At 37.8% G+C, this 26,114-nt stretch overlaps 1 protein-coding gene across 1 annotated transcript in view; it reads right to left on the bottom strand.

Annotated features, from left to right (window-relative positions):
* Positions 1-15,322: 15,322 nt before the first annotated feature.
* The window catches only part of ANOS1 (anosmin 1), a 141,937-nt gene continuing 131,145 nt past the window's right edge, over positions 15,323-26,114 (bottom strand). Inside the window, exons 10-14 of the mRNA XM_074152572.1 lie at positions 23,302-23,396; positions 20,817-20,988; positions 19,342-19,562; positions 16,052-16,193; positions 15,323-15,381 (exon numbers count right to left, since the gene is read on the bottom strand). Of these exons, the coding sequence (XP_074008673.1) occupies positions 15,323-15,381; positions 16,052-16,193; positions 19,342-19,562; positions 20,817-20,988; positions 23,302-23,396 (689 nt within the window). The remainder of the gene's footprint in view (positions 15,382-16,051; positions 16,194-19,341; positions 19,563-20,816; positions 20,989-23,301; positions 23,397-26,114) is intronic.

Raw genomic sequence — 26,114 nt, 5'->3', positions numbered from 1 at the left:
GGCTGTAATTTTGGTCTTGCCAGGAGCTTTTTGGAATGTCAACATACAGTGACCACTGCATGAATGTTAGAGAAGAATAACAGACTGGCCAATGAAATGAGGTGAAATGATGTTTGCCCAATAGCTTGCATCCAAGCTAGCGATTCTGGCTGTTTGCCCAAACCAAGCCTTGTCTCATTTCAGTATTCTTCCTCCAGTGTTTTCTGGACATCTGTCACCCTTACTAACGAAGCTGGCATAAACTGCCAATATGGCTATTCATACTTGCTGAAATATCACTCACATGCTTCTTTTATGATCTTTCTAATAATTATCCTTGTTCTTTATAAGATCCTTCTCTGCAGGATTTTTGTCTCCTGAGTTCCAAAAACTGCCTGGCTGGGATTCATATCATCCTACTTTAAGTAGCCTCTGCATAGACACCTGTAGGTTAGGTTTTCATTTGAAGTTGGTTTTGATAATGTAAAAAGAATAGAAATTTTTAATGCAGAGTTACTCAGATCTCAGCACCTTTTAAGTGCCTCTATTGACTAAACAGTAGCCAGCACAGATACAGATGTCCTCCCTGTAGAAGTCTCAAACCAGGATACCTTAGTCAGGTGAGTTCCTACCTCCGTGTCTTGCTGCTTTCTTTCTATGGATTATGCTTTAGTAGTGACCAGTGACTACCAAGTAATTACATTATTACTACCAAGTTCTATGCTTGGCTTAGTCTGATTTTCATCTCCATAACCATCACTATGATGGTGTTCATCTTCTTTCTCTTTTAATTCCAAGCAGTATAAAGAGGGCTCTGAACACCTGCAGGAAACACATGCTTCTCTGTAATCTGGATCTCAGAGCAGATGAAAGCACCCTTCACATTTAAGAATATTTTCTCACCTTCTTCATTAGCCACCTGCTTGCCTTTTCTGAGCAAGTTATACCCTTCAATATTAATGCTGTGACACGTGAATCATCCGACAAGTTTTTAATCAGCCAAATGTCATTTACAGCAAAATATTGGCCGTGTAATAAAGCCTCCAGATCCTCCTACTTAATCCTTATATTATCTAATACATTTGGTGGACCAACCTACCATTCTTGTTTTTGAGTCTCCTTTGACCTTACGGTAAATACTTATTTTCATGCCAAGATATTAAAATTTTGTTGAGGGCAGAATAGTTCATACTGATCTGGTGGGGTTTGTGACCTTGTCTCAATAAATCAGTATATTGGTGTGAGAGAGGTGTAGGTCTTCCTTGTGCCATAGGGCTTATAGAACATTAGTCCATGGTCAAGGCAGATGATGTTCTGCTGGCAGCACCATCTGCTCACTCACATATTTATGTCTGTGTCACATCTGTCCGTAAGCCTTGACCTTTGATCAGCAGAATTGACAAAAAAGCCACCTGAGCTCCTGACCCCTTCACCTCCCCATTCCCAGAGCCTTGCAGTAGCTTTTAATCTGTGTAAACTCATTCCCAGTAGTGTTATTAACATCCACGTGGAACATAAGCATGGGGTAGTGTTCAGAGGGTTAGAGGAGCCTTGGCAACACTTCAGTAACACCAAGGATTTGGGTTGCTCAGAGGCAGTATGCCTCCCAGAATGTCAAGTCTTGTCAACAGATGGGTCCCACTGTCACTCTCATCACCACTGTCACTGGCAAATCTTATAATCTTGTCACAAAAGTGGTGTTACTTGGTGTTTTTCATGCAACCTAATCCTTTAGGTTTAGGTTAACTTCATGAGAATTTCACATTCTTCTCTTCCAACCCCTCCCCCCTCCATTACTGCCACTCTTGTAAAATTATAACTTTTCTATTTACAGAGAAAAGCTCAAAAACATAAGTACTGACTGGCACAAAGCCAGAATGTAAATTAAAATGAAACAAAACAAAACCACATAGTTTTTTTTCTTTAGAGAAACCTATGATTTTTCAAGCGTATACAAGTTTGGTAATTCCAGGGATTGTTTTGCCAACCACAATTAAAAGTAGAGTCGAATAAAAGAATACAAACTCATCCATCCTTAGGGGTAAGCGGTTGAAGAGAAGATAAATGTCTTTAGTAATAAGCTTTTGTCTTAATTAATCCTCTGACTGCATTCTTGAAATACTTCCTGAAATATACTTTTGTAAACAGTGCAAGTTTACAGTGGAATAAATCTATACACACAGAGTACAGTGCCACAAAGTCATCTCTCTGAAACATTTTAAGTGACACCTAGTATAATATCAAATCAATCTTTTTGTGACATAATGATTAGTTGCTGTAAGGATACATCATTCCTTTTCTTTAAATTTATAAGAAAGCCAGTATAAGAAAATTTTAGGGAAAATCTCTGAAATGAAGCCAAGAAAGTAAAACATTCTATGGTGCAAAGAGTGACCCACTAGGGGAAAAAAATTGCTCATCGTTATAAATATTTACCTTTTTTTGTTGTTTTTTAGATCCTTTATGGGAGAAATAGACTCACTTTAAAGAAAACTAAATAAGAAAGACAATCAGCCGCAATCTAGCCTTTTAAGAGATTTCTCATAGTTAACTTATTGAATCATCTGGGAGGAAAGAACAATGCACTGAATAATGGAAAAAGGAAACTTCACACAAATCTGTGAAGCACAAAATATCTCGTAATGTATGCAATGAGGGATGTGATAATATTGCTAGATAATCTTTATAAAAATAACGGTGATGTTATTCTTTAAAAAAAGTAAACATCCTAAAATCTATAGTACGTCCAAAGAGGCAAGCCTTTTGGCACAAAATAGTCAGTGGTCAGGAAAAGATAAAAACTTTGTAAAGTTGACATATAAACAATAAGTGCAATTTTGAGAGTGAAGAACAGATAACAGAGTGTTTAGTAATTGGAATTTTAAGAAACATCTTGCAGCTAATAATTTAATTTCCTCTTAAATGAGTGATGGAGAAGCACCACTGTCCAACTCAGGCAAAATGCAAAATACCCAATGAAAAAGTAGGGGGACAGTGGTCACAAACGAGCAAAGGCAAAATCCCTAGAGAAACAAGGAAGCCCATAAAAATGCTTTTTAGAAGAGTGGTTTTCCCATGACAGAATTTTGGCTGTTGGGGCCAAGGCAGAGCACAGCAGAGGGGAGGGAGGCTCAGCCAACAGAAGTATATCCAGGATGTATAAAGGAAAAGTCAGAAGGAGTGTCTGTCAAAAAGAATTAGAGAAAACACCTAATCAAGAGTAAGTGCTTCACGTAACCTAGGATCTGTTTTCAAAGTCAACAATGATGGGCAGGTTGCGTTTTTTAATCTCAAATCCGGCAGTACTACTAATATATTTAAAATGGATTTAAGGGCAGAGGTGACTGTGATTTGTAAAGAGATTTTACAAGAGATGATCCCTGGAACCAGATGGAGTAGTTGCGGATGGTGCTCAGTAGCCCTAGGGACATATAAGTTGCCTTGTTTAGCGCAAAGTCTACCTTAGCAACATAGGGAAGGCATGGGCTTTTGACAAACTTAGCTTTAACGGGATTCTGAACATTAAAATGCCTAACTAAATCACAGTCATTGAGAAGGAGATTAAAAGCAATTGGAAGAAGCTTGGCCTAAATTTGGCAATAATGGCAATCAGTGTAGAATCCAGTGAAACGAGACCTTATTTCATGCCTTTTGCTTACCATTTTTGCCATTCCTGCTGCTTGCATGGCAAGAAGACTAAAGAACATGGCAAAAAAAAAAGTATCAGTCATTATTAAACTGACAGTGTGGTGTGTCCTTACAGTGCTGTTGCTAGTCATCACTTAGCTAAGCCATACGTACATTTTTGAACAACATTAACATGCATTAAGAGCAACATGATGTTAGTAACTAAGTGTGGTGTTCCCAGATGTCCAGCCTAAGAAATGCTTCAAATAGAGGTTTCCCAACATTGTACAGGCTTTTTTGGATTCCTATGACACATTAGAAACATATTTCATGGATTGATGTTATAGAATTTGCAGAATGGTCTATCCAACAGTTTTTGACTGATTTAGTCAATATTTTTTTTTTTTAATTTTTCTATCATTTCTCAGAATTTCTAGGTGATATATTTAACATAAGAAATAAGGATTTTTCAATCATATTTATTAATATTTCTTTCACTCTTCATCTCATTAAAATCTTTCTTCTTCCCCTCTAAGTCCTTTTTTTTTTAGAGTTTTCTTCCCACAGTGGCTTATCAAAATGTCTTTTTTCAAGCCATGAATCTGTTCATTTTAGGGAAGGTTAAGTGTTCTCCTACAACATGAACGTTTACTAGGATAATGATAGCAGCCTGCCAGAGACCAGAAGAAACTTTCTTTGTTGTTCTTTACAGTGTGCTGGCTCATGGCAGTGGCACATCTATTGAATTTTCTGGCAGACTAACTATACCTGAAGCCTCCGAATAGCCAAGATACACAGCAAAGAGATGTGCATGGAGACGGGAATTCACATCTGGCATCCTTTTATTTCTGGCACCAAACTTCTGATGGGTCATACTTGCTGATCTTTTTCCTTTTCTTCACAAGCCCTTAAGAAATTCCTTAAGTTTTATTTTCTTATCTGTGGCTGTGGGTTCATTTAAAGGTGACCCTTTTTCTTGTTTCTGAGTCATGACGAGCTATTTAAGGAGGAAGAGAAACATTTACTTGATCTGAAAGTATTTCAATATTTCCACATTCAAGCTGATTGTAACATATGCTTCACAATGCCTGAAAATGGCTTTCTTTCAATTGTAATGCAGCAAGTCATGCATTTAGACTTGTCTTTTGGATATAAAAGAAACCTATTGACTTCAGAAGTCTAAGCTTCAGAATATTTCACAGCAAGTGTTGCTAAATCCTCACTATAAGCTGCTAAAAACTGGAGCAGCACCTCTTTCTTTCATCTGAAACTAACTGGTTCATTAGGCAAAACTGGAAACTGATGATTATGCAGAAATGCTTTGCCTGAATCACAGTTTCCCCATAGTTAGGACAGTTGAGGATTTGATTTTAACATAAAATTGCTAGGTCTCTTCATTGCCTGTCCTCTCTTGGATAGAAATTGCCTCTTATTTTTAATGTTTGACTCTCAGTCTTCTGTCTATAGCAAGACTTCTACAGAAAGAGAAAAACTTTTGCCTGAGACTTAACGCCACAACTGAGCATGTGAGGCTCCAGATATCAGCTGTAATGATCCTCCTGGTGGGCTCAAATCCTGCCTTTAGGAGGAACATTCTTTTCTTTCGACTGAGACCCAGTGCAGCTTCTGCTTTTGGCAGATCATGACCTCATTACTGTAGGTGCTCTCAGAGTGCATAAAGGCAGAGCTCACCCATTTGCAGTCACTGCTGAAACAACACAAGGGGAATCCTGCTTGCAGTTTCCTCCTTGGAGGCTCCCTTCCTCTACCCAGCTCAAGAGCTACAGCCTCTTTGCACACAGTGCCAGGGTTTACCCTTTCTAGCTCCTAGGGCCTTGATTTACTCAGCTTTTCTTATGGTCCAACACAGTCCCTCTCCTTTCAGCAACTCTGTTTGATAGTGGTGAAACACACAGCTATCCCTCTGACACTAGCTAATATTTGGGTGACCATCTGAGCTGGGGTAGACCACAAACCTGGGGATGAGACCACATGGAGGGGAAGACTTGCTTAGGACAGGTCATTGTGAATTTCCCTGAGCACATGGCAACCCAAGGGAAAAAAGGAAGAGCAGGGATAGCAATACACCACCACAGTGGCAAAACAGTGAAGGCTAGTGGAGACTAGAGGTGTGCTCCCACACAGGTCCAAATTCCACATCTCAAAGTTTTGCCTAAATACCTTCCATCTTGGATGAGCTGAGCTCCCTGCACAGTGCCAGCAGTAGACACAAAACCCTGTCAGAGTAGCAGGCAGTGTCAGTCCTAGCTAGTACCCCAGCCATGGTGATGTTTCGCACCAATGTCCCAGAGTTTCAGCTCTGCATCTGCACATGTCTGGGCCAACAGCAAATCCAGGTATCTCTATGAGTCTTCTGCAAACCAAAGTTCAATGGAAGTAGGTCTGTGCATCTTCCCCACCCTCCCCACCCTTACCTAGCCCCCTCAGAAAGGCAGCGTACTGAAAGTGTGAGGTGCTCCTCTCTCCCCTTACAGTGGAACAGGAGCTCAGGACCATTCTGCTTCAACAGCAGGGGTATCTCCCCCTGACCGACACAGTTCTCTATGCCACATTTACTCCTTCTTTTGTCGAGGCTATGCTCATGCAACCAGTTAAACTACTTCTCTCCCAGCTTGGATCAGTGGGCACCTCTGCGGTGAAGCTTTCTTCCCTACCTACCCCACAGTTCTGCAGTGGGAAGAGAGGACTTTCCAGAGCATTTTCACTGAAGGCGCTCCTTGTTTTTCCACACCCAGGCAGCTGTCCCCTCTCCATCTGCCATCCCCAAGGATGGGGGTTTCAACATCTGTAGCACCAGCAGAGCCAGCTGGGTGCCAGGCACTCTCTACCTCAGCCACAGCAACCTGACCCGCTCAGCTCAGCTCAGCTGTCCAGAGTCCTTGGTGGTCTCCTCAGAAGCTCATACCCTGCCAAGACCAAGGAGGACTGACAATTTTGGTAGCCATAGCTCCCCAAACCAATGACCCATGGAATACAAAAGAGGCAACACAAATGGGCCATTGGCATTGTCAATTTAATATTTAATAATTTGTTGAATGTTAATATGGTAAACTATCAAGTGAGTCCTAATTCATTCAGTTTTGCAAGCAAAGCAGCCAGTATGAATTCTCTAGAAATACAGCTGATCAAATTCCCATTTCTCAAGGCTTGTGAGGTAACTAATGTCTGACAAAATAAAAATATATTGAGAAGCTGCAGGTTTCATTTTCGGCTGGCTTTGAATTCCCAGGGCCAGCGTAAGAAGGATGTAATCAAAATCCTACAGAGAATAAAAGAACTTATAAGCATGAGCTTCAAAAGAATATTTTTCAATTTCTTTGTAATTTGACAGGCTCATCATGCAATTGAAATTATTTATGCCATGTGGTTTTTCACATACAATTTCCTTGATAGTAAAGATGTCACTATTTGCCTCACTGTTGTTTCATAAGTAATTAGTAAGAGAGGATGTGGAATCCCCTTTCTTGATCATCTCCAAAACATGAAAGGGCAATGCCCTGAGCAATCTATCATCTATGAATGATAGCATGCAATAAACTATTCTAGAGATTTTGAGGTCAGTTGAGATAAGAGAACAAGTTTCCTAGATAAAGTCTGACAACAGCTACCAAAAACACCAACTACATTATTTGACTTACAGTTTCCCAATAACTATATATATAATTTTTAAAAAATAGGAAGTTTTTTTCAGTCAAAGTTGAATTTCAGGAAGAGAATCATGAACTGAACTGTTCACTGAACTGACACTGCTCTATGTGAGTTTTCTGCTGTGTGATTCTGAAATGATGTTAGGTAAATATTAATTTTTTACATGAAATTTAATGAAAAAAATGATTAATTCCTTGCTACTAGTTCCACATATTTTATAAATTTAATTTAAAATGTTACAAAATTGCCTACAAAATGTATGTGGGATCATTTTAGGATTTTATTAAAGCATTGAGCAATCTCTATTAGTGATTGGGGAAAAAACTTATAATTTAAGCTGTGTCAGCTTTGTGCTTCTTGATATTGTTCAGGCACAGAAGTTTATATTGTTCTTGCCACGTCTCTCTCCAGACTTCTGGGATTCATCCACCTCTCCTGTTTTGCAGATGAATTGGGATCAGTTTTGATGTATTTAGCTAAGCTGAACATAATTTATTAACTTAACAGCATTTATCAAGCTGCAAATATGAATGATATCTATCAGTTTAATATGCTTCTGTGTGCTTGCTACCATTTCCTGTGGCAAGCATGGTTGTTGGTTAAAAAGACAGTAAGGTTTCCTATTCTCCAAAACTATATTATATACATAATAATTTAAACGAGATACAGCTTCAGATATACTTTATATCTAAAAACTAATATTACTTTGTTGACAAGGAGCCCTTTATTGAAATCAGCTTTAAGTACATGAATGTATATCTATTATCTTAATGGCTTTATTTTTTACTGGAAAGGTATCATAAACGTAATCCTTTATAGCGATGAGCAGTGAAGAGAAACATGCTTTGGGTGTGCCATGTATGATTAAGATTATAAATGAGACAAGTTCTCCCGCTGAACATACAACAAAAGCAATGAACAGTTATACATTATAAAAAAAAAATAAAAAATTGAAGTCCAGGCATAAAGATGAGACAAATTATTACAATCTTAAGAAAAATGTAAAAATACAGAGTTCATTCACTAGTGCATCATTACAGTGTCAAGCTACTCTATACCCCTGGTAACTCAGCCATTCATGAAGCACCTTTAGCCAATTAAATGGGATCCTTTGTGATAAGAGACATTTCACTCAAAGCAAGAAAAATGCATACGGATCTTCTTTGTCTTCAGTATGATTCAATTAACACCAAGAAAAAAGAACAGTTGTCCCTAAGTGCTCTAAGAGAACCATTAGCATCCACCAGCTTTTCTTTTTTCTTGTATATTCCTGTTTCATGAGTTGCGGTCTAATGATTTTGGCTTGCAGGTATGTTCACTGAAAGTCTGAAATATAAATATTTCAAGCAAGTATTGCAGCACAGCTCATAAAAGAAATTTAAAAGATTAATTTGAATGTTTGCAGCACTGGAAATTGGATGTCTGCAAAGAAACAAATACATGAGATGGTTAGCTTCTTTTTGTGCCACCTATGCTCTTCTGTCCCCAGTCTGCCTCCTCTACTGTTCACTTAGATAAAAATGACATGGTGGAAATTACAGCTTATCACTCTGCATCTACTAATAATAATGTAGTCTGAACCACTTAAATCAGGCAATATTTTCTAAATAAAATTATAAAAAATACGTTGGCTAATTGGTACTAATCAGTAAACCCAGAGTTCCTTTTAAACACTGACAATTTTGAACTTATTGCACATATTTATTATTGGACAGTTAGTGACAAAAGCAAACAAGCTCTATTTGGTGTACAAATATATTTGCACACAAATATAAAAGGATATTTGTGTGCCACATATTTTCCCATCTCTCCTGAAAAATGACAAACCGCTATTTCCAGAGTTGATCTTCCTTTGAGAAGAAACAGACCTCCTGAATGTAGCTTATTACTAAGTAACATGAATAAATCAACATCACAGGTGAGGAACCGGGTACAGCAAGAATTCATAAATTCTTTAGTTTCTGTGTCACATGGCACTCTATGCAGTAAATGCTTATAGCAAGGCACGTATTAAATATTAATCTATGCTCCTGCCAGCACCTTCAGTCAAAGCAGGGAGGCTATTAAGCACAATCTGAAAGGGGATGCAGCAATTCGCTTCGGCTGAACGCATCCCCTTCCGATCCGCAGGAGTCTTGCACATTGGCTCTATTTCAAAACTTATGTTCTCACTGTTCTCTCCGGTGACTTCTTTACCTTTACAGGTGCCACATTGCCACCAGCGGGCTAACAGCCAGTGTTTTGGCTCAAGGGCTTCCTCAAGGAGGTTGGCATATATCTAGACGACGACAATGCAACAGCTGTAATAAGAAAACAGAAGTACAGAAGGGGTTTTTTTGTACTGTAAAGAGCTTTCATTGTATTAAATTTTTTATGAAATGGAGTCTTTTGAGCGCATTCTAGTTTTAGATGCACAAAAGCCAAGTTGCACAGAAGCACAAGCCACAAAACCCCAAACGAAAATGATCAATACTGTTCAATATATAGCAAATTTGCTTTATTTCATATGATTCACATCATCTAGTCCTTGCCTCTTTTAATTCAATGTTGAAAAAAACATTTATTTATTATGGAAGGAAAAAATGAATGGCTATTTTAAATTATATCATGTAGAGCACTTCTATAGAACACTAACTATTTATTATGTTACCTTACCTATCCACAGTGATAGATCATTCTGGATTTACTGAATCATAACAGCAAATCTTATTGAAATAGTCCAACTTTCAGAGAAATTTAACTATATCGGTTTTTCTGAACATTTTTCAGTTATGTAAGAGGAAAACCAAACCCAAAATTTTAAGCCGTTATTCTAATGATAAAGCAATACCAGGAAATTTTGGAGTTCATGTTCAAGTCAACAAAACCTAAATGTTTATTAGGTAAGTCAAGAGTAAGTCAAAGGCACATCCCCAAACTACAGATATTGCATCTGAGAATGACAGCACATCTATGACAATTTGAAACAGTGAGATGTTTGTACTAAGGCAGGTGTTTATATTTATTAAAAATATAGAATTTAAATCATGGGATACGGCACTATAAAATAGAAAATACTCCATATCTGGTGTATACATAGACTTCACCATGATTTTCAGTCATGAAAATCTTGACTTGCAGGATCAGGCCACTGACATAGATCCAGCAACATTTTGATTTTAAGTTAATATTACAAAGGGTGAACAAATCTTCACTGTGAACTATTCCATTAAAACAGAAAGGGATGGCAAGTTCTTCAGTTTAATGTTTTACTTCAAGGGTTGCTTTTCAATGTAAAAGACTGAAATGACATCTAAATTTATTTTCAGATTATTTTGATCACTTTCTAAAGAAAACAAAATGCTGCAGTAAACAGAGGATGACTTTATACACAATGAAATGTAGGTGAAGCAAAGGTACTTGGCATGACTGATTTTTCTTAGATGACTCTATGTCTTTAACTTAAGAAAAACAAAACTATAAATTCTGTATGGAGGAGATAATGTAGCAAGATTTCGATGTAGGACAGTTTATTACCTAAACAGTATGTACAAATTCTAAACATGAAAATAATGAGTAAAAGAAATCAGACTCTATTTACATTTACATTTTTTTACAAATTATTTTTTACAAGAAGTGTATTTTTTTTCTCCAAATAACAGGACAGACACATAAGACCACTCTTTTTGTATTACATACATAAATAAATATTGACTTTAAATGAGTGTTATAGGAACATAATTTCTACAGCCCATTTGGGTAACAGAGAAGCAGTTCTGTTACCTCTACTACAATATAATTAAGTAAAAAGGAAAAATTTTACATATAGAGCTCTGTTAATTACTTTGTAAATTGTTCCTTACTAATATATTCAGTAGAGGTAATACAGTCATTACATTTCATGCCCACAACTGAACAATGAGTTTTGGCATGCAAAACCATATATAATCATCAACATCTGCAGGTATTCATTTACATTTTTTAAATAAAGGATTTTCTTAATTATTTAAAACTACATGCAACAGTTTATTAGCATCATATTCCTGGTTACAATGCACAAGTTTGCATAACATTATTTTTAGTAATTGATGTTCACAGGTACTGATCAAAAGGGTAGGAATATACTTGGCACACAGTATAAGAAAATGAATTAATAAATAAGTCAATATCACAACTACATTTACATATACACAAGACAAAAATAATTTTTTTATGGTGTTGTACACAGAATTTAGAACTGTCTGGGTCCCATACTTTGTTCTATAAGGCCCTGATTTGAGACTATTCAAGCGAATTTTGACATCCATGCTTTATTCGAGACATCACTAAAGCTCATTCTTAGTTGCAAAGGTTTACTTCTATCCCACTGACTTCTTTTGTGCACATGGAAGTTTCCTCTTCTGAGTACCTTCCTGAATCAGGGCCTGCTTATCTGAAACTCTCCCTGACTCCAGTTGGGAGCATGGAGATGAAAATATTGTGGAACAAATCGACTCACTATTTAGGTTTCTATACAGTTCTGCTAATGCCAATGGTAAAATTCCTGTTCACATTAGCAATGAGTATTATTTTGATTTTGTGTGTGACCATGCCAAACATTAATGTCAATGTTAGCATTGCCACACCATGTCCTCAGATATTTGTTGAGGATGTTCAGCATTTCAGAAGTCAGACCTCTTATTCATTATCTATGTGCTATTCAAGATGATACACATGGTAGTACATCACAAGCTCTGTCTTATTTGAATTTTTCCTGCTCTATAAACAACTCAAAAATGGTCAAAAAAGATATAACAAGAACAAACCATTAAACAAATTTCCTTAAACAAAAATCACAGATGAACAAAAAAATATCCGCTTCACAAAGCAGTTAGCAAAAATGGCATAACCTTACAATTCTCCTTTAAGAAATAAACAAAATGCATCCTGAATTCAACTGACAAATCCATCAGAATTGTACACAGCAAATAATACATTAGTGTAAAGGTGCAGAATATCTAAAAACATCCCAATACCTATATTAACTTTGCATTACACAACATCATTAGAGAAAATAAATCTTTAACTAGTGAATGAAGTAGTGAATTACAACTCTATTACTGAATTAAATGCTTAATGTGGCTTAGGCTAGTAAATTAGGACAATACCCTGTACAATTCAGCAAACAAGGCTTTATGAATTAGGCACTAACAACTTTAAATCTGTATTCTAAATTCAAAGAATAATCAGGAAATCACACATAGTTGGGAATTTAACATCCGTGCATGAACTTTGTTGATCTTGTCTTTTTCATTTTTGATTTGGAGGGTGACTTGAAAGGTAAGTTGATAAATTGATTTGTAGAAGGAAAAAAATAATTTACATCTTCGTGGACTCTACATAATACACTTGTTCAATACAATTCCACTTTAGTAACTTTTTTTTTTTAATTTCCATAATCTACTTTATAAGGGAAAACCCCTCCATATTCTTCAAAAGTACATTGTTACTTTTAAAAGTTGAATGCTTCAATGAGACTGGCATCAGCAAACAGTAACCATTTTGATTCATTTCAAAAGAGTGAGGGTTCCCCTCAGGAACCAAGACTAAGGGTATGATCACTCAGGGCTGCTAACTCCCAGTTTATCTCCAAGGCAGATTTGGCATCATTGTAATAAAGACCGACATCCAGATTCTATGCTTTACCCTGTCACTATGAAGGAAACATAATTTCATTAACATTAATCAAGTCACTACAGATTTGCTCCAGCATAACTAGAATAGACTGTGATTGAAGGGTTTGGGCAGAAGTTTTCAGAGAAGCTTGAGGTAATTACTTTCCCTGATCCCTCTGACTCCTGCTCTCAGCAAACACCGCAGAGATCACTTCTAGCCTTATCTATGTCCTGTGCAATCTAAATGTTGAAGTAGTGCTGCACGCCATTCTGATTCAAATTGTGTTTTCTTTGTAAAAACTTGTACACACAGAACATTTCCACCCTGACAAAAGTCTCTGAGACTTTGGCCTTCTGCTAAAATTGAAAATAATCCTTTATACTACAGATTTTATGAAGAAGAGTTCATCTGTTAATTTGCTAATGTATTTTGGAAAAGGGGAGACGACAGAATGATAAAAGAAAGAATTAAAAGCACCATGGCCTTTAATACTTTTAAACTACTGTTATAGGCCCAAACTACGTAGTAATAGAAATTTCCTGGAAAAGTTCTTGGTCACTAAGTGCATATCAAAAAGACAATATGCAAAGCAGAAAGAATGGCAAAAAAGAACCCTTTAAAACTGAAGGCAGAAATGTAGGAAAACTGGAATGAGTGAGTGATCAGAAATTGTCTCCTTCACTCCCTGTTGGTATCAACCCACATGAAACACAAAGCTATAAATTTCAGTATAGACAAACTGTATTTGAATATTTTGTGAATGCTCTACTATGATAAACGTAACTCCTATCCTCAGTTTCAGTTTTCTCTTATCCTCAGTTTTCTCTGCATTTGCTTTCCACAAAACAGTTTGTCTTCAAGAGAAGAAAAATACATTTACCACTCATGTCTGAGCTCCTCACACTTAATATCTCAGGCAAATAGCAAGTACAGGGGAGTCTGCAGCATCTGCTGGTAGAAAAAGTGGCCACCTTGTCAAGTTTGACTACTAAGCATTTGAGCTCCATTAGCCTCATCGTATGATGGCTCAGGGAGCAATGGAAACTGTGCCAAAGAATGCAGGAGCACTTTGAACATCTTGAACATGAGAAGCTGATTACGAGTATTTGTATGGACGTTTATTGGCAGATACTTTCCACCCTCTCGGTAATAAATCCAAGCAGTTTCTGTTTACTATCGAAAGATGTCTCTCTGTGTGGCAAATTATTCTAGACAGTTTATATTGCACAATAAGGCAATATGAATTCCCTTATGGTTAAAAAGGGCACCCTTCTGTCTAAATTTGAAAAATGCATTCAAATAAACTATAAGCCAATGTTTTCCAGATGCCAGAATATTGTCACATAATTCTTTCTGTAAGCAGAATAGCACGGAGCCAACACATCCATCCTTCTGTTCAAAAGATCCATGGGGAAAAGAGATACATGCATCAAAAGCGAAAGCCAAAAAGTAGCTCTGTGGCTACTTGAATAATAAATGTTCCTCAGAATTTCAATTTCTAAAATGTTCACGTTAACTATTCAAATTTTTAACTAGAAAATTGTTTTTTCTTTTTGAGATGTTACTATATCTTGCAATATTATATATCAAAAAATTATAAATTGGATTTTTCAAATTCATTCTTCTTCATTCTATCAATTGTATTAATTGCCTTAGATTGTCAACAATTCTATCAATTGCCATTTGTTTCTTTACAATGGTACATCTACCCTGGATATTTTTTAGCTATTAACTACTTAATAGACGATCTACATGCTGAAATGTTACCATTTCAGAACAGATGGCTGATACAAATGTATCATCATTTTCCTCTGTGGTGATACTGCAATTATCAAATACTGACTATTTTAGGGTTTCTGCTAATGGTACTTATTTTACTTATGTCCTTATTTCAGACATATGGAGATCTTCTTTAAGAGCAAAATACACTAGTGCCTAAACTGGTGACAGGCAGAGCTGTAAGTAAAATAGATCATTTAAACACGGTGATGAAAATATGGCCTCCAGCGTTCAAATGTATACATCACAGGACAACCTTGCAAATATTAACATTGAAGTCACTAAGAGAAAAAGCTGTATACTCTGCACTGTTTCAATCTACTTTAAACATAGAAATACAAAATCATTATAATGAACACACTTTTGGTTTTCTCGCAGGTGTTGAGTTGGATGAGATCTTCATTTTGTTGAATAGTGGTGGCACTGAAATGGTGCTTGCTGTATCTTTCATCCTGGCCTTGGTGCAAATATAATTTGTCATGGCTAAACTACAGAGAAGTAGATACTGATCATACATAATGGTAGCTTCCACTGGAAAACTGGGTTCATTGCTCCTACAGATGTGCCTTTTCCTTGCCTCCATTTGGGAGCTCAGTTTTTTCTCTCAGTTATTTGCATAATCATCTGAAACAGTCTAATATTTCTCTGGGGGTGGCTTGTAGTGGTGTGGATGATGTTGCTTCAGATGAGGTCCTAAACAAAAGAGTAGGAAAATATGCACAAATCAAACCCTGAATATGTAACACCATCATTTATCCATACTAAAAAGTCTTTGTGAGGCCTTCAGCTTGTAAGTGGACTGCCTGTGCCCACAACTATGTGCATAATCAGTCCAGACAACTTAATGACAAAGGACAAAAGGATTCAAGCAGATGAATCTTGGACTAATTAATTATATTTTTTGTTGAGCTTTGCAACATTGAGCTGTACTTTTCAGAAACTTCTAAAATCCTGGAAATGGCCTTTATGAGATCTGCACTGCTTTAGAAATATGATCAGGCTTTAGCCATGCTGGACTGAATGCACTCAGACAAATCTAACCTTGGAAGCGAAGCAATGGCAGGTAGCACTTGGAGGACAGGCCATTTTGAATTCCAAGTGCTATAGGCATAAGCCAAAGAGCGGTGGTGGAATAAATGGCAAATGTCAGACCACAGAAAATGAGTGAGAGAAAGACTGCGTTTGCTTCCATCATTGCTGATGGACAGTTATGGGGGGAAAAAACCTAGCACTTTCACGCGTCTTAAATTCATGGAATGCTACTGGAACCAATAAAGACTCTAAGGCTCGAGCTAACTGTTTACATGTGGAGGACTGAAGTTCTGTAACACGTAACCACATGTCAAAACGAGGTGCTACGTACTGTGGGGTGAAAACGGAGGCAGGTCAGGTGTTCGGAACGATTTTATCGTAGCTGGGCCTTCCCCACCAGTTGTCAGTACTTGAACTTCCAAGCGGTACAGCATTGATGGCCTCAGATTGGGCACGGTAAGTACATAATGATCCTAAAAATAAATGTCGCATTAATTCTCAGTGTCTAAAAATAAAACGTAGTTGATCTACTTACACAAAGCAATAGTTTAAAGAGGTTCTGTCACTCTCAGCTTCCACAAATTATTTTCTTAGAATTCTGTTAAAAGGATTTAACGTATGCAACACTTTGTTGAGAGGGTTTGTTTTGAAATTTTTGCTTGCCCTTCCTTGCCTTTGCACATACTTTTTTACCATAATATTATGGTTTCATGTGTAAGAGGTCCAAGTTGTTCCTTAGTGTTCTTGAAAATAAAGGCTGAGGGACTTGGGTCTTTTTAGTCTAGAGAAGAGAAGACTGAGAGGGGATCTGATCAATCTTATAAATACTTAAAGGGAGGGTGTCAAGAGGATGGAGCAGGTCTTTTTTCAGTGGTGCCCAGTGACAGGACAAGAGGAAATGAGCCCAAACTTGAATATAAGAAGTTCCACCTAAACATGAGGGGGAACTTCTTTACTTTGAGGGTGGCAGAGCACTGGAATAGGCTGCCCGAGGAGGTGGTGGAGCCTCCTTCTCTGGAGACATTCAAAACCCGCCTCGCTATGTTCCTGTGCAACCTGCTCTAGGTGGACCTGCTTTGGCAGGGGGGTTAGACTAGATGATCTCCGGAGGTCCCTTCCAAACCCATGTCATTCTGTGATTCTGTGACTCTGTGATTCTGTGAAAATGGATGATGTGCTGATCACTAAAAAAAAATAAAAATTTTAACTTCCTGTTATTGTTAACAAGCATGTTCAGTATATAAACTTGTTTTCATTTGGGACCTTTCTGCGAATTCCACTAATTGGTAAATTAATTCATGGCAATTCACAGGTCTGGCCTGCTGCTGCAGCTCATGAAGATAAGTGTGGCTACAAAGATTTCAGCATATTTCTCCCAATTACGCCATGAGAATCTGCCCTTCGGTTCTTAATCCCATTTTTGGCATGATGGCCTCAATTTTCACCGCTCTATATCTTGCATGGTCACTTACACCTGTGCAAAGTAATTTCAGAGTAAGTTTATAAATGCCCCCAAATGGGAATACATCTGACTAAAGACTGAAGAGCATTAAGGAATCAAAAGTCCTCAGTCACCTTACTCCAAGCTGAAAAGGACCAGTCCTGGGAAAGAGATAGCGGGACAGTGATGCCGGACAGTGCAGGCACAGTGTGCTCCTGTGACCAGCCAGGCTGGGCCAGTCAGGAATTTGCAGGGCAAGTTCCTCTGGCTGGCATTGCACCCGGCACCATGCAGGGCAACCTAAGCAGGCTGTGGGAATAACTGATAATTTGCTATTACTGCCAGAGCCAACAGTAAAGGGGAAAGGAGAGAGAGAAAAGGTGGGTAAAAACTTGTAGTTTTAGTGCCAAATAAGAGCGTATTCTGAGATGGGGCTGCTCTTAATAGATCTTGCTGAAGTTGTTCCACCTTGTATAACTTGCTGAATGGGTAGGAGAGCAAGAGGAATACACACTTCGCACTCATAAACTCACTCTGCCCATTCAGGCACTCCTGCAGCAGCTGGGACCTCTGGGTTTCAGCCCCCATTGTGTAAGTATTAAATTTTTATCAGTCAGAGAATGAGTGAATGATCATCACCATAAAATACCCTAGTTATGGTGGTTTCTGAGAGGTAGGAAGATACTGTTTCAGCTCAAACCAGAGTGTTCTTAACCATTGCAATAAACAGAGAGATACATATAGTTATAGACAATTAAATAAAAGGAATCTCCAGACTCTACAGTAGTGAAAACAGAGAAAAACAAAGAAAAAAAATTAAAGCGTAACACAATGCAAAAGAGTGTTTTAAATAAAACTATATATATTTCAGACCTAACTGGACCAAAAGCTTTAAAAAAAGGAATATGAAATTCTGAATAAAATATGCAACTACTCCTAAAAAAAAAGATGAAAACTGAAGTGAAAAGTAACATCTCATGGCCTGTAACTTTGATTATCATTGTGCTAAAGTGGCAGTTTGCAGCCAAAGGTCTGTGACTGAGTAACCACTTCAGGTAATCTTGCAGTGTGGCTTGCTGAAGAGACAAAGGCTGTAACTGCACTGTGTTTCCGCTCTGGACTGTGGGTCGAGATTTGAGCGAATTGGTGCAGATCACACCAAGTTTGTACTAAGCTGTAACAAAACAGCTCCGCACACTGTGTGGTAGCTTGCCCCGTACTTTTAGAGCATCCGCGGTCAACTTTGTTGCTCTCCCCCAGAACAACAGGCTTTGAAAGACGGGTGCCCCAGCCTTAGGGCAGTCTGCTAGGAATTAAGACAGAATGGTGAGAACCTTGCCTTGGATTTGTGGAAAACGTGCTGAATGTAAGATGTGTCCAACAAAACATTTTACGCATTCTTTGATGAAACAAATGTTGTGAAAAGACTTTCAGCCAGCTCTGCTCTAGACACAATTGCCTTGATTCACTTCCCTAAAGTGAATGAAAAGACTCCCAATGTTGTTAGCTGACTTTGGATCAAGGCCAGCTGCTTAAGCCTTTTGTTGACTTTGGTGGATCTGGCAACAGAGTCTGAATGAAGTGCTCTTCACCTGCCTCTGCCAGAGGAGGAACTGAAACAGCAAAGGCCATCTTAAAGCAAATAGGGGGAAGAATTCAAATTGTTAATTCTCACTCTTTCAGCAAACAGTGAAATCTAGTTCTCCTTTAAATTATTTGTCTGTCAGACAATGATGCGTATTGGCAGAGGGGGAAGTGATTTTTATTTTTCTTAGAGCAATGAGTGACTCAAAGAGAAAATTCTCTTAAATCCATCAACTTGGACAACAAATAATTAGTAAAACTATAGTAACCACCAACTTGAATAGCCTGATCATCAAAAGAAAATAAAAACTATCTATTGCCACACAGATGATCTTTTCCTCCCTTCAGGCATTTCTCAGACAATGGTTGCTAATTTGACAATTAGGAACATTAAAATGTTTGATGTGTCATCAAGAAGAGTAGCTGTGCTTTGTTTCTCCAGTAAGGAGGAAAAATTAAGCACTTCCTGCTCCAACTTGCCTGCAGAGCCAGAAAATGCTACGTGTGACATCTGTATCACCACTAAACATTAAAAATAGGCCTCATACGCACACACTTATGAAGCAGCTAGTAAAGGAAAGTAACAAAAAACTTACTGCTGGCAGTATCTGCGACTGCGAAATGATGCTGTTGGGTAAGCTGTTCTGCCGGCTTTCTGTGGTTACTTCTGCCCAAGTGACTTGAAACCCTGTCATGGGCTGGTGAAGGTCTGCCTTAGATATCTTCCAGGAAAAATGTCCAGTGATGTTACCTTCCTGGACAATGAAAGACGCAGATAGATTCTCGGGTTTGGCCAACACTTTGGGTAGAACTGGCACTATAAATTTGGAAAGCAAAAAGATAAGCTAAACTTTGAGATATAATGTTCAATAACGTTCACTTAGTTCCACAAATCAAGGTCAGACAGAGCCCTGTTTCTGGGGTTACCCAGAATCCTGCCAGCTTTCTGCCATCGTATTTTCAGTGTTAACCAAAGCCTATCTTTGATATATTCCATTGGCATTTTGTGCCAAATTTAAACTTCAAATCAAATCCTGTCAGCTGCAGGCAACAGAAAGGAAAGCCTATGGCATGTAAAGGCATAAGGACCTCATTCACAGGCAACCATCCTGCTGCTCCTCTGTATTTCAGAATACCTGAGCTCTGGTTTTCAATTTTGGGACCACAAGAAAACCCACAGGATAGCACAGAACTCCATGATGCAGGAAAAAAGTGAAATTCATGCTGTAAAACTGCAGTACAAGTTAATAGGGGCACTCTGATTAGGGGAAACATATGTCTGAGTTGCAGTTGCCCCAGTTGTAACGCTGCAAACTATCAGGAAGGGCGGTCAGGAAATGGCAATGGTGGCTGGCAGGACTCTGAGGTGATCCATGGAGCATGGGAGTACCCTTGGGGACAGTAAGGACTCAAAGTGAGAGGTCCACTCTCTAGTTGCAGAGAGAGGTTCCCAGACTTGGCTGTGCAAAGCCATGCCTGACCTGACCTAGTGCTGACAACAGCCCTGCTTCAAGCGAGCGGCTGGACTGGCTGAGCCCAGAGCTCCTTACCAACCAACACCTCCATGATTCTGCAATTTTCCATAACCCTCTAGCTATACCTACCATTGTGGTGACACTGTGAAAGGCATAAGAGTGCTTTTATTTGTTATTTGAGAGCAGAATTAACCTAAACAAAATCAAACTGAAAAAGCAGCTTGCATCAGTAGCAAAACATTCACAAGATGGGTTATGCCAGCGTAATTATGTTTACAGCTTTCATCTGTCATTATAATGAATATAAGTGGGAAAGTGTTCCGCCTTACAAAAATAAAAATTGTGTAATAACAAATGTCATCATATGTTGATAAACAGTCCACTAAAATTACCACCTAATTGACAAACAGTAATGCAGTAGCCAAAATCCATACTGCTCTGCATTTTAGTTGATTTTTCACATAAGCATTAGTCCTATTTTTATTTGTTCTGAAACTTTCATTTCCCATTTTAGAATTAATTTTAAGGATTTCTTTTTTTTGGTGATTATAAATGCATTTGAAACTATTTGGCTACTTTTCCAGATCATGCCTTACCTCCTTCAGCAGGGCAATTAATGTGCTTGTGGTTTTTTTCTTTAAATGCAGAGCAAGGTGGGGTAACAAAGAAAATACTCTCAGCCTTAAAACGACCTTTAGATTTTGCAGGCAAAAGAGTTACTTTATATTTGCATGAAAATGAGAGGTCCTTCAGAATCATGTAGTTTTCCTAGAAGAAAAACAAAAAGATCACATGCTGCAAATAGACCTCTAGAAAAAAAAAAAGAAAATAAAAATTGAAAAATAAGGTTGGCAGAAGATGAAAAGTTTTCTCCAATAAAATATTTTCATGATATGCTTAACACATGCCAACATGGCTTTTACTCAGAGAACAAAGCAAACATTGACTATGTTATGATTATTTTCAGTAGCAAAATATATTAGCATGGTATTTGGATATGTCCTTCAATTCTAAAGAGTTCCTTTCCCACACTGCATCAAAACAACTGGCTTCTAACATTTAGGACAGTCTCTCTGACATGATGGCAATGGGCGTAGCAATATGAAGAGTAAACATTAATTGAATTAAATAAATATAAGAAAGCTGAGTTAAGCTGTTGTAAATGACAGGCTTCATCTACATTTAACTTTTTTAAAGTGCATTAAAAGTCCAGCGTGGCATTATAGATCCATTTTTTTTCCACTTCAGTACCTTAACTACTTCTACCTTCTTATCAGGAAGAAAAGCTCCACAGCTTAACTACACAGCCCAATTCTCTGTTTAAAGACAATGACTGGAGAATAAAACTTTAAACAAAGTGTAAGTGTCCTGCCAAATTCTTACTGTTGTCTAAAGCACTTTTGAAAATCACAATCTGAAAGCTTTAGTACAAATCATATATCACAAAAAAAATGTTTGGGTTTTTTCCTCAGAAAATGTCCAATAATACCTTACTGGTTAAAGTCAGAAGTCTTTCACTGCCTTTTAGATGTTTATTTCCCTTCAGGGTCACTAATTTCTAGCACTCTTCTGCATAACTCCCTCTTTTTTCTAATCCTAAAATGGATTAGTCTAACCTTCACTTGGAAGGTCATTTTCAATGGAACATAGAGATTGGGCTGAGAATAGACTTGACTCCTCACCTTCCACCTGCCATGAGAGTGTTCTAATAGGCTTGACTCCTGCTTAAAATTGTGGCAGGACTATTTTTATTAATTATGACAGGGTCTAAATGCTCAACACTGGAAATGTAAGTCCTTTATCCACCTTGACCTTACATTTAGGTAGCCAAATCCAGAACCAAACCATTTTTAGCATCAACTTTCTTCTGCTTGCTTATAATTGTTTTCTTCCTCAAAAGAAACACAGAGTTTCTCAGAGTAGATTGGACCAATTACAGTAAGATGATTGAGAGAAAATAGATTAACTAATCCCACAGTGCATTTGGGCAGATGTACAAAGAGTCTGTCCTGACCTCTAGTGGAAATACACTTCTTAAATGTTAACTTTCTCCTATCTTCAATGTGTATAACTTGAAGTATTGGGACCAATCATAACATTATGTCACAAACATTTTTTTAATCCACCTCTAATATTTGCTTTGCTGACCCCATGAAGCAGTAAATCTTACAAGCTAACAGCCTTCTGTTTGAGAAATGATGTCCTTTGATTTACTCTAGTTTTACACGCCATTAATTCCACTGAATTGATCCAGTAGTATAGGTCAGGGTAAGAAGGAAAGCTGAATTGTGATTTCTTCCATTCTCCATAACCCACTAAATCAATTGTGATGCACCAATCACATTGCTGTGTTGTTCAAATAATGTGTTACAGAGACAGATGACACTAGATTGCAAACAAATTGAGTATGAAGAACTGCCACTGCAATATATATTTGGGCTGACATGCACTTACATAGAGCTTTTCTCCTTATCTGATATCTGTCTGACTTTCAGATTTAATGTCTAGTATTTTTCACCTACAGTCATTTTTTCTTATTCTATTACTCTCCTTGGGTTGTGAAACCCACTTGCATGTCTAAAAGAAAACCTCAGTTTTTAATTATTATTAATTATTAACTATTATTAATCATTAATTATTAATTAATATTTTATAATAAATACAATTATTATCTATTATAATAATTATAATAATTAATTGTTAATCAATACTATTATTATTGTTCAGTATTTGCACTGTACTAGAGTCCTACAGTACTAATTATAGATAAAGCTCCATGTTCTATATGCTGTAGAAATATATAAGTACTTAGCTAAGAAGTTTGTTTGCCTGCTCTGGTTTTCTTAATAACACTGACAAAAAAAAATATTATTTTAACCTAGTGTGGATTTTAAAGAAAAACACAACAAAACCCAAAACAGTCCATATTTTATCTTTCGTCAAAGAGGAACAAAAAAAGAAACATTCTTACTTATCTATGAAACATGGTATAAAGGATACTGTATTATGTTAGAGAACCATCCTTTCTCTTGCTGCTTAGAAGCTATTCAGAGCCAAGCAGAAGGATGAATGGAGACTTACATAAGTCAGCTCAGTTACTTTCCCAAGTCCTTTGGTGTCATTGTGTGCACAGGACTCCAGTAACCAGTGGACTTGGAATTGATTCATGCTGATATCTAAGTGATATAAAAAGAGAGGAAAGACATATATTATAATTATGCTTTCACCTTTGCAGCTTTTCTGGCTTCTCTGGATAAAAATAGGGTATTTTGTATGTACAAAAGTATTGTAGAACTGGTAGACCCTCACTTGTTCCTAAGCATCCTTCAACAGAATGGAGAAAATAAACACTTAACGTAATTTAAACCTTGTATCAGCTAAGGGACATAACTTTAAAAATAGTGAATTGGCATTTTCACATATGTAAGCGTATACCACTTATATTTTTTTAAAGATCAAGCATTTAAATTGAGCATTAAAAAAAGCTCAATGCTGTTAGTTCTAAACATCCTGCAAATGATAGAAATGACTCCGTGTCAACTGCCTGTGACTGTTTATATTGTCAGAGCACTGCAATATTGCTGCCTAGCACTGCCTGAGAAATCTGTGCCCACAGACATGTGAAAATGTCTGTAAATCCCTGAGCTTTCTCCTTTCAGAATATGTCATAAGACCTGTTCAGTATCTGTCCAAATAAAGTTCTCTTCTTGACTCTTAGGAGTAATACCAAAGGCTTGAGTTTGCTCCCATTTAAATCAATGACAAAACTTGCTGCAGTACCAATAGTACAAGTTTTCAATCAATTTCCAGCTCTTCCAGCTTCTTGTCTAATGCTGACTGCATAAGGAAGAAAAACAAAGGGGGAATAAAGATTTAGACAGAAGAAAAACTCATCAGGTAGTGCACATACATCCTGTCATTTTTCTGGATTTAGTTCTCCTCTGTCTTTACACAGGGGAGGCAGAATTATGTCTCTTATTATTCATTAGCTTGGTATGACATAGCCACTAATGTCAAGTGCCTGATTATGGGTTTCAGGAGGGAAAACAAATACCTTTGATGCCTTAAGGGCTGATCTGGCATTAGGCTGCTATAAGCAATTTGGATGCAGAAGGGAAGGATTGTAAACTAAAGAGAAAATAAGTAGTGTCTGAAACTAGCTCAAATGATATTCCAGTAAAAAGACTGATTAGGAGCTCCTTGAAATAGATTTTTGCAGCAGCTATCTTCATAAAAACAAGTATGCTAATTATTTGTGTGATTTCCTTGGAAACCCAATTTCTTTTTTTTTTTTTTTTTCAAAACAAAATCTACGAAGAATTAACTTGCTGCCTTGGGATTGTTCCCTCTCATTTAAAAATAAAGAAAGAAATGGATGTGTTTCCACTTGCCTCTCAGTTGCTGGGCTTTCCCACTTGATGTGTCTATTGGATGAAGACACAAACTCACAGTGCATTTGTAAGTACGTTTCAAATGATTTCGTCTCTGCTAGTTCCCTCAATTATTGCCTGTCACCTTTTTGTGCCCCTCTCCTGGGGCAAACAAACAAAACACCTAGCTTTTGGCATGTGAAAACTTTGTGCTGCTATGTTAATCATGCTATATTACTGATGTACACTCTGTGCCAATTAACCACAGTGAATCTGTTACTGATTGTATACTATTTGATAATCACAACTTATAGAATCATAGAATCATAGAATGGTTAGAGTTGGAAGGGACCTTAAAGATCACCTGGTTCCAACCCCCCTGCCATGGGCAGGGACACCTCCACTAGAGCAGGTTGCTCAAAGCCCCATCCAGCCTGGCCTTAAACACTTCCAGGGATGGGGCATCCACAACTTCCATGGGCAACCTGTTCCAGTGCTTCACTACCCTCACAGTAAAGAATTTCCTCCTCATATCTAATCTAAATCTCCCCTCTTCCAATTTAAAACCATTACCCCTTGTCCTGTCACTACATTTCCTGACAAAGAGTTCCTCTCTGGCTCTCCTGTAGGCTCCCTTCAGATATTGGAAGGCTGCTATGAGGTCTCCCTGGAGCCTTCTCTTCTCCAGGCTGAACAACCCCAGCTCTCTCAGCCTGTCTTCATAGGGCAGGTGCTCCATCCCTCTGATCATCTTCGTGGCCCTCCGCTGGACCCATTCCAACAGGTCCATGTCCTTCCTGTGTTGAGGACTCCAAAGCTGGACACAGTATTCCAGGTGGGGTCTCACGAATGCAGAGTAGAGGGGTAGAATCACCTCCTGTGACCTGCTGGCCACACTTCTCTTGATGCAGCCCAGGATGCGGTTGGCTTTCTGGGCTGCCAGTGCGCACTGCCGGCTCATGTTGAGCTTCTCATCCACCAACACAACAAAAGTTATAATTTTAAACTATCTGCATGTAACGTGAACTGCTCTTTGTAAAGCTACAAATTGCCTGTTTTCACTTATAATAACTTTCACTTGCAATCCATAAATAAATCACTCTCTCTTTAGTAGATATTATCCAAGCCAATTAATCCTTGCCATTATCGAGCCACCAAGAACTTGCCATTATCGAGCCACCAAGAACTGGATAAGACACATACCTCAGGAAGGTCACTGAATATCATTGCTACATGGGCAACTGGGGAAAGATAAATCCAAAGCATCGAGAGCTTACAACAGCTCAGCATCCACATATATCAGGGTAAAGGTTTACTAAGCCTCTGTTCAGAAATGTAATTAGACAGGTTGTAACCCAAGATAGTTGGTATTTCCAGCTCCTGGCACAGTAGAATTCTGTTTAGATTTTATTGCATCTCCACCTCCTTTCCTTATGTGAGCTTCTGCTCTCAGGCAGTTCTTTTCTTCCTTCCTACTTCTCCTCTCCTGCATTACAAAACCCTTAGTAGCGCATTCATAAACAG

Source organism: Numenius arquata, chromosome 1, assembly GCF_964106895.1.
Source record: "Numenius arquata chromosome 1, bNumArq3.hap1.1, whole genome shotgun sequence".
In the NCBI taxonomy this organism is placed as follows: domain Eukaryota; kingdom Metazoa; phylum Chordata; class Aves; order Charadriiformes; family Scolopacidae; genus Numenius; species Numenius arquata.
Note: the sequence above shows the minus strand (reverse complement) of the source record. Positions and strands in the feature narration are given on the sequence as shown.